Raw genomic sequence first — 10,105 nt, forward strand, 5'->3', positions numbered from 1 at the left:
ATATCACCGGATGAGATCAGAGTCAAAGGTGACGACTCCTAAAGTCTCCCTGCCCCGCGGTTCTTCTCTTCTGTATTTCAGAAAAATCAAGGAAGTCGAATTTAATTCAATCAAGTTTTGTCCACAAGGAAGTATTAAATAGTGAAATGTTTTTGATTTCAAACTGCAGTATGTTCAGTTCTTGGTTCCCATGTGAATTTTAATAGGTGCGGTTGGTCTGTGAGCAAGCAAAAGGAGGAAAGGGAAGACTAGGAAGTTGTTCTCATGCCTCCAGACTTGAGTTCATGAAACATGAATATTTAACTTCACTCAGAATTATTAATGGTCTACCTTTGTACACTAGTTGCCCACACCTCCTCTTAAAGATTCATGTTCAGAATTAATACTGCTGAAAACAATATGCTGCATAACACGTTGCATGTGAAATATACAGTCGTACCAGAACAGCAACACTTGCAAATGTGATTTTAATCAGATTTCAAATGATGTCAGGTCTGAGCACACAAAGCAAGAACAAGTAATGCAAGTCACATGGTAAACACACAAACCAGAGCCCAGTGTAGATGTATAATTATGTAATGCATTTAAAAAAGATATTATATTTCCATAGATATTTTATACAGTCCAAGGATTTTAATGTTCAGGATTATACATTTTATTATGCATCAGCAGAGGAAAGTTTAGTATTAATTTAGTGATGTTTCTGTTAACCTTTCATTGTTCTCAGATTCTGAAAAGTATAGAATAGTATGTAATGTATGTATGTATGCAGCATCTCTAATTCAGGAGATATGTTGTTTTCCCAGCTGAGATGTGCACCATAAACATGCAGTTTTTGGCAGAATGCATTTCACAATCTGGTGCCACACGGCATTCTGTTTTTTCCTCTGCTGCTCCAATTCGTTCACACCATATTACACAATTGCCCAGCAGAGTAGAAACACTGTGAAGTATTATTTCACAGAGTATGTCATGATCCATGGATAGATTCACAGAGGCAGCCCATAAGCCTCTTTGTTAATATATTGTTTTGTAACCTTTGTTTAACTATAAACTTGCAACGATTTATGTAGATATTGTCCTTACTCATATGGCTGAGTCGGTCCGAATGACGGTTGAGTGAGTAACAAAAACCTACGTCACTGCTACACACTCATCACCTCACCTCAAACGTCTTATGAAGTATTGAGTGATAGTAAAATCAACCTTAATCAAGAAGTAGATGAGTAGAGTAGAACTCGATAGAGTGAGATGAAGATGTTTGTTTTTCTTTGTTAAACTACTGGGGATGGACACAGCTCACGTACAACAACAGGGTAAATAAAACTGTACACGGTAATGATACTTACTATTGCAATATTACAAACGTGGGCTCAAAAACTGAAAAATGTGAACATCATAAATCTCACAGAGTAAATCATTAAAACCTTTTTCTTGGATTTCCTTTGATAGTACAGTTCGTGTTATTATGTCCACACATCCCATTATGCAATATGACATAGATAAGAAATTAAAATATAAAATAGTATGCACTGTAAAACAACTGACTATCATATTGGTAGGAGATGGGTTTTTTTTAATGAATTCCTGGTCATCGACAATTGGCTGGTATCACTTGAGGTCAGTTCTGATAATGACTTTGTACAATGGGCTCAACGGTAGAGTAAATAGCCCACCATAAACACCCTCAAGGTAATTTAATGTTGTAATGATGGCTCAAATATTCATATCTGGTCTGGACAGGTGGGAAAAGCATAGCTCAGTTGTTATTGCATGAGCAAAAGGATCATCATGTATATGATCAATTCAAACTCAGTGCAGTTTAACAAATAATCTTTTGGCTGCAGCACATTCATTGAAACAATAGTCAAATGCAACTCTGCCAGACTAGCAATGATAACACTGAGGCACTTCTCGCTTTATTAATAATTTAGCAGCCAAACAGAGCTGAGGGCAGTCGCAGAGGGGAGCTCTGAACCCCTCTTAGACATCGCCTTGCGCTGCAGGAGAATATGCAAGGTGTTCCCAGTGAAGAAGAGCAGAGTTTGAATCCTCACTGTTACACACACACACACACGCACACGCACACACTGGCATTTTATTTTGAATGAATTCCAAATTGCATCCTGCAGAATGAATGAATGATTTTCCATTGAGTCCCCGGTGTAAGTGGATGGGTACGCTGCGACGGAACACATGAGAGAACATTATTGAATCAGCCATGCGTTGTGAATAAGTAAACCTGAGATTATAAATTAATCACTTGGATTATTGTGCTACCCTTGTGATCACTGGGTATGAAGCAACGCTTGCATGCCAGAAGTCCTTCCTAAACAGCCACTAATGAAAATACAAAAGGACTGAAGAGGTGATAGCATTTGAAAACAGGTCATCATCTAATAGCATCCAGAAGGGGGGAGAAAAAAAATCACTTTCCCCTTATGGGAAGTGTGTGTTGTGAAGCAATAGTGCCATCTTTTGGTAATCTGTGAGGGACATGACGATTCAGACCTGCTAACTCCCATTTTCCATCCTTTGAATGTGCTGAAAATGTGTCCGTTTGTTTTTGCAGCCATCAATATAACTCGTGCCAGATTCGGCGGAAGGGATGAGTTCGGTTACACCTCCTTTGTGGCTTATTCCCCCGTCCCGAGCCTGAGTCTCTTCTACGAGTTCGAGCTGAAGTTCACTCTCGCCGACAACTCGTCTGCCGTGAAGGACAACCTGATCCTGTTCGCTGGGCAAAAAGGACGAGGTGAGCTCCACCCCGACACCTGCACAGCAATTGAAGATCATTCACACGGTTAAATGAGAAGAGGAAAACAACCCTGGGACGTCTCCTTAGTTGGATTTTTAGATGTCAAACTTCATTAAGGATTTTAAAAGAAATGCAATTGCCGTTTTGAGAGGTTTCACCCGCTGCGTATGGTAATGTGCCCGTCTAATAGAGCTCCACTCTCTGAGATCCTCTAATCAAGAGGATTCCCCCAGGGTTTTCTTTCTCGGCAGATTTTTTAGAAATGAATGATGAGTCTTCCTGCCATTCCTAGTTCATTTCCAGCCAAACTGTTATTGTTCTTGACTCTCAAAAGGAGCATGTTGCCAAAGCTGGGATAAAATAAACACGTGAGCCCAGCATCTCAAAGAGTATCAGAGCTAATTGCCTTAAACAGACTCCGAGGCGTAGGTGCACTGTGATGCTGTCAGCAGCCATCACTTTAAATTAGAATCTCCTTTCTGCGGGGTCAGATTTGGTAGCAGGTAACCACCTTGTCATTGTTACCAGCGTATTTCATCAAAGGGAGGTGAGGGGAAAAAAGGGAGAGAAAAAAATAAGAAGTCCTGTGAATCCTCTGCATTTGTTTTCCCGGGAGAATACAATTCATCATGGTGGAGGCAAAAACAAAACAAGGGGAATATGAATAATGAAGCACTTGTCAGGAGAGGGGAGCAGCACTGTTGGTTATGGTACAAATTCAAAGGAACAATATAGAATAGATGGAGTTCGAACGCGTTACATGATCATTGGTTTAACGAAGTGGCGTCTTTGATCACCACCGACAAGGGACGGAGCAGAGCTCATCGTTTCATGCCAGTGATCCAGTTCACATGAAATTGAACAAGGAGAGTCAAAGTATATAATAAAACATATGGCATGGACATGTCATATTTTAGCAAACAGTTGTATTATTTATTCTAAATGTTTGCTATATATATCTTCTTTTATGTATGTTTTCCACTGTGTTTTTCAGTGTGTTAAGTGCAAAATGTTGTTTATCATACATTTTCGGTCCGCTGAGCTAATGGAAAACTTTCCCCACATGTTCCAGGAAATGATGGTGATGACTTCCTTGTACTGGGACTACGAAATGGCCGAGTTGTGCACAGATTCAACCTCGGATCCGGTGTCGCAACCGTAGTCAGCGATCGACTGAGCCACCGCGTCAACATTCACACTGTCACGTTCGGAAGGTCCAAGAAAACAGGGTGGCTGAAGGTGATTTGATGATTTGAAAAGTAAAAAATATATATAAATATATTGTGCATGCCGACATGCTGTCAACACATATGTGCTGAGTGATAATTCCAAGGAGAGCAAGTAGTAAGGTTTAAGTACTGAAGACCTCTGGAAATACTTCAAATGAAACGATCTGAAAGGGAAAATGACCTCTTTAGTTGAACTTCTTATGTTTGCCACTATATGTCACTTTACGTTAGATCAGATTCACCTTTGTTATTACACACAGTAAGTACTGTATTACAACAGTGCATATATATATATATATATATATATATATATGAGTTTAAAGGTAAACTAATGTACATAATGAATTAAGGACCAGTGGGGTAGTTTAGACAGACTGTATGTAGCTGATATACATTATACTGTATATAAAGGCCTTTCTTTGTTCCCTCTTACCACTCAAAAATGTCAGCCATTTTCTTTTCCTTTGTCGCCTGACTATATATTGTACAAAGTTTATATATTTTACGATGCACACACACACAAACAAACACCATAGGTGTTTCCTCCCTGGTGTTGCAGATGTAGGCTGGTACATGGTTTTATAGTGAGGTAAATGTTTTTCTTGGAACACATCTCTGATTGCTTGTACCAACGACTCATTTTCGTTCCAGTGGTCCGGTAGAACAGGATGTTCACTCCTAATGTAAGTTTGGTTGAAAAATCAGCAGGCGCAGTGGGATGCTGCTGAGTTACCCGCAGCACCGAGATCCCTGGGGAACCAGTGCCTCGAAGAATTCAGTGTGTCCAGAGGCGAAAGTGTGGAACTATTCTGTAGCAGCAGCTACTAATAAGTGTGCACAGAGTGAATAACTCAGTGATCAATTTAAGGTTGTACATTTAGGCAACTTCGGCAGATTTTTTTTTGTTTTTTTAGAAATTGTGCTGCCACACTGACGCCTTCAGATGTTAGACCCCAGCTTCACCACTGACATTTTACTGTCTTCCTCAGGTTAATGGTCAACGCAACAGGACAGGATCGTCTCCGGGACCCCTGGTGGGCCTCGGTGTTTTCAACCAGCTCTTTGTAGGTGGATATAATGAGTACACCCCTGAACTGCTGCCACTTGGCTCCAGGTTCCGTCACGGCTTTCAGGGTAAGACTTGCGCTACGGCTTCATTACAGCCCGACACTGCTTGTCTGCGGGAAGAGTTCCTCTCCCAGGATCTCTGTCTCTTTGTAAGCAGAGGGGAAGGTGTGTAATGAAAAGGGAGTTACAGGCTCAGACCGTGTATGAGGCCAGAACAGAGCTTCGAGGGGTTGATTGTATCTGCACCTTTTTAATGACTTCACTCCCCGTGCAGTTGTGTGTCGGCTGCAAATATATTCCGCCGCTGATAAGTTGTTTGAACCAGGTTGCCAGGCACATAATCTTTGTATCATCAGCATCATTAATGCTCTCTCCCTCTCAGGTGCAGGGACGCATCCGGGAGAGCATTCATTGTGTCTGCTAATGTGCGGTGCTGTGGAGCAAAATTGCCATAACCGTAATGGTGACAACAGCTATGAATATCATCATAACCATATTCAGCGGTCCCTGCACTATAGCGATAAAGCTAGTTATTATGAATGTCACGGCATATCCATTTGAGGTGAACAAGCGCTTTTTATGCTCCGAGGCTGGAGCGATTTTGTGCGTTTGCTTATTTATCATCATGTAATCCATCTCTCCGCTCACCAAATAAACCCTCAGAAATCAAATCAGCTGCGGCATCGGTTTGCCCCACGTTGTGTCACAGCGCCATAGTCGGCTGTATTGGTAAACACTACCTGAGCCAGACGACACTGGTGGAACCATAACCTTTCTGCTCGGGGTGTAATGAGAACTCATGAGCGTCTAATCAGATCTGTGTGACCTTCCTCAAGCCCTAATCATGATGGCTGGCAGTGAACACACTGATAATGCACTTCACTCCCAGTTATCAACAGATCCACACTCCCCTGTGGAAAGGTGGCAGAGGAGGAACTGTGGCTGCTGGGAAGGAAAGGGGGGAAAAAATCAGTCACTCGATCTAAGCTGTTGATCAAATAACAAGAAATGGGGAAGTTTGCTTTTCACAAGCTTGTTTATTTAAAGCTATGGTTTTATCCTGCTTTAATCCAGTCATTTTGTTAGATTTTCTTTTCTTCATTTCTTTTTAATTTAACTTTTTATACCCTAGAATTTGTGTTTAAAATGTTTTCACAGGAATTTTGCAGAAAATATTATTCCGACTGAGAAGAGTAGAAAGTTTTGCAAGGAAATGTCCAACGCAAAAACAAATTGACTCCACATTATATCTTAAAAGTGTCAGAAATTAGCTGCTTCAGGTTTCTTGGTTGTCCAACGAGAGTCGGTGTTTGCAGCCGAAACAAAAATAACCAGCTTTTCTAATCTTCCTTATGAATCTGCTTCACTTTTTCCGAAGGTCTATGTTTGCAGCACGGCAAACCATCACTCGCGTCTGCCAAGTAGACAGCATCATGTCATGAATATTCATGAATGAGCATGACATTTCCCCTGCATCCTGTTTATGCCAGTGACTAATGCAGCAGAGAGAAGGGAGTCTGCCTGTGCAGATGACTATGAGGCTTGTGCTCAGGCCTTGTATTTATAGAAGGCCCTGTGCTCTGCAGGTACAGGCCAAAGCAAATATTGTCTTGAGGAAATTTAATTATGAAAGCAAAAAAGCAAATATGATGTGGGAGATGCATGACGGCGAGGGGAAAAAACTTGGATTTATAAACCTCTGAAATCTTGGTCGTGAACCTACGGAGACTTTATTCCTTCAAATTGAAGAGTTACAGATTTATCCTATGTATTTTTATGTTCATATATTTATATCCCTGATATTATACACATTATGAGATGTGTTTTCCTCTGTAGTATTTGAGTAGGAGACGGAATACTGATCGTAATCACATTTTAGTGTGTGCTGTTTCTCTGGTAATCCTCTGTCATGTTTTTTTTGACAGGGTGCATTTTTCACGTGCAGTTTCGCACAAGGAGAGATGGAAAGTTCCAAGCTCTGGGACAGCCTGCGGGACATCCAGCCTTCGGGCGCAGCGTGGGTCAGTGTGGAGTCACGCCGTGTGTTCATATTCACTGCAGCAACGGAGGGACATGTGTAGACTCCGGCTCGTCTGTGTAGTAAGTAAAAAAAAAGTTTGATTCGTTTTCTTTTTATTTATAGGCATTTTACTAAATCCCACACGAAGGACTCATTGGTCAGTGGAATGAACCGGAAAAACTCTTATGTTGTGTATATCTGTGTATATAAGTATAGCAAAAGGAAAGGACAGTGTTTACATGCTCTTCACCGCGTCTGACTTTGTCCGACTGCAGTTGCCGGTGCCCGTTTGGATGGAAGGGAGCTCTCTGTTCCGAGACCGTGTCCGTGTGTGACGTTGAGCACGCCCCCCCTCCTCAGTGCGCCCACGGCTCCAAATGCATCCCTCTCCCAAATGGATACACCTGCCATTGCCCCCTGGGGACTGCGGGGCTCCACTGCGAGAAAGGTTTGCGCCGCTGACCCCCAACTGTGTCATTAGACTGCGCATGTTATTCATTTATGTGATGAGACCAGAGCCTCACTGTTCAATTATTTAACCGCTGTTAATGTTTTGCATGTTCAGCCGTGACCATCAGTGATCCATTCTTCAGCGGCAACCTGTCTTCCTGGATGTCGTTCCGACCAGTGAGTATCAGACACAGGGCCGTGTTGCAGCTGCAGTTCCAACCTTTGTCACCGGATGGCATCCTTGTCTACACTGCACAGCACCTCAGTGCCACAGCTGGTGAGGACGGTTCAATTCAATTTGTAGTTTTATGTCAATGAGGAAAACACTATGTTGACGGTGCAGAATGTCTGTGTGTGTGTGTGTGTGTGTGTGTGTGTGTGTACACGTGAGCACCAGGATCACTATTTTTCTATCAATGTCTTGACACTAATGTGAAGCAATCATTGTTTCAGCAATATTATAAAAGATTCATGCTAAAATAGATAGATAGATAGATAGATAGATAGTACACAAATGAAGAAAGTACAAAAATGCAAAGATATACAAAACAAAAAACAGAGGTAACAGCCCTGAGGCAGTTGAAAAAAGGTTCAGCATGAAAACTAAGTCTGATAAAAACAATATTTATATAAAAATACAGAACAAGTGGTGTAAAGGTCCTATGTACACAGGGCGAATAGGGGCAAAATATTGAGGCATATTGGTAACATATTGTGTATTGATACTACTAGTATGTTATAGTAGTAACAGTATTTTTAAATCGATACCTGAACTGAACTGCCATCAATGCCATTATTTCTAACTATTACTTGCAATGTGAGTGAAAGGGATTATAGTGAACGTCAGGCAGCTCAAGAAGCAGCATTGTGGTGGAAATTAAAGTGAAAATTTGTGTCAGTTCACCAAAATAACAAAAACAAGAACCATTTTCTACTGTACCTTCAGTGCAGTTGTTCCCAGTCTGGACACAACAAGATGAATCTGGAGGTTGTTTTAACAGGAAAAAATGTTGTCCTGCTTTTCAAATGAAGGTTCTTAAACCCGACTTTTCTTTAAATGTATTTCTTGTGAAATACTCTTATTTCCTCCCTACAGGAGATTTCTTCTGCCTCTCCTTGAAATCCTGGTTCGTCCAGCTGCGATACAACCTGGGGGACAGCACCCACGTCCTTCAGTCTGTTGACAAGGTGGACCCAAGCGGCAGCACCTGGCACGTGGTGAGGGCAGGCCGAGTCGGCCACCAGGGCTTCCTCCGCCTGGATAACAAGGAGGTCAGGGAAAACGTGTCCGAGGGGATGACCACCCTGGACGTCACCACGGACATCTTTGTCGGAGGCGTGTCCACCCTGAGTTTAGTCTCCACGGACGCAACTGAAGGGGAACCAATGGGCTTCACCGGCGGCGTGAGAGAACTTCTACTCAACGATCGAGAGCTTGAGTTGACAGAGAAGGGGGCAGTGAGTGGAGCAAACGTCGGCGACTGGGATGGGACGGCCTGTGGGTACAAGGTCTGCCAAAATGGAGGTCACTGCAGGGCAACAGGAAGTAACTCATTCGAGTGCGTCTGCCCTCCGTCGTGGACCGGCTCTGTGTGTAACCAGTCCGTAGGCTGCGCAAACAACATCTGCAAACGCGGTTCCTCGTGCGCCGCGTCCAATGTGACCTCATACCGCTGCATCTGCCCCTTAGGATGGGGAGGGAAATACTGTGACACAGAAATGTCCACGGACACCCTCAGGTTCGTGGGGAACTCGTACGTTAAATACCGGGACCCGAGATACTACACTAGAAATTTAAAATACACGCAGGTTTCCTTCAGCTTCAGCGCAAGCTCGAACGCCGGTTTGATCGCGTGGATGGGAAAGGCCGAGCAGGAAGACGACGACTACCTCGCAGTCGGACTGGAGAGCGGCCGCCTCAAGATCGCGGTGAATCTCGGAGAGAGACTCTTCCCCCCATTGACTTTCAGAAATGTCACACTGTGTTGCAATAAACGGCATCACGTCTCCATATCTCTGAACAGCACCGTCATCCAGGTGTTCCTGAACAGTCAGAGGATCCTGTCTGAAGACCTGGACCCGTTTGAGCGATACGTGGCCCTAAACTACGGGGGCCAGCTTTACTTCGGAGGGTTTGAATTGCACAGGTACGTTTCGATCGTCACGTCAGGGTTGTTCTCAAAGGGCTTCGAAGGCAATCTCGGAAAAGTTTATTTGTTTGAAGACACCAAGCCGCTGCCGTTTCTCCAAGACAGTGAAGGTTTTAATGTTTATGAGGGGGATGAATAGCGGCGGGAGTGTGACTCCTCGCATCTGCAATAGTTGAAAATTCCCTTTGCGACACAATCTTGGCAGCGGTTGGGATCCAATTTTTCAAAAGGAAAGTTCACACTAAACTATATTTTACTACTTGTTTCTTCAACACTTTATAGCTCAGTTATCATCCGACTTTTCTTTTTTTTATGGATTACAGTGCTTTTGCTGGCATGTGTATATCGTCTGAATCACAGCTGTGAGAAGGAAAACGAAAACAAGTCATATGCCATAAATTATATTCCCTGTCTGAAACTATAACAATAG

At 42.8% G+C, this 10,105-nt stretch overlaps 1 protein-coding gene across 1 annotated transcript in view; it reads left to right on the forward strand.

Annotated features, from left to right (window-relative positions):
• eys (eyes shut homolog) overlaps positions 1-10,045 on the forward strand; it is a 137,912-nt gene extending 127,867 nt beyond the window's left edge. The window contains exons 43-49 of the mRNA XM_035605482.2: positions 2,573-2,755; positions 3,831-3,997; positions 4,977-5,121; positions 6,981-7,155; positions 7,351-7,523; positions 7,641-7,802; positions 8,622-10,045. Coding sequence (XP_035461375.2) covers positions 2,573-2,755; positions 3,831-3,997; positions 4,977-5,121; positions 6,981-7,155; positions 7,351-7,523; positions 7,641-7,802; positions 8,622-9,814 — 2,198 coding nt within the window. The 3' untranslated portion in view covers positions 9,815-10,045. The remainder of the gene's footprint in view (positions 1-2,572; positions 2,756-3,830; positions 3,998-4,976; positions 5,122-6,980; positions 7,156-7,350; positions 7,524-7,640; positions 7,803-8,621) is intronic.
• Positions 10,046-10,105: the final 60 nt, after the last annotated feature.

Source organism: Scophthalmus maximus, chromosome 10 (genome assembly GCF_022379125.1).
Source record: "Scophthalmus maximus strain ysfricsl-2021 chromosome 10, ASM2237912v1, whole genome shotgun sequence".
NCBI lineage: Eukaryota > Metazoa > Chordata > Actinopteri > Pleuronectiformes > Scophthalmidae > Scophthalmus > Scophthalmus maximus.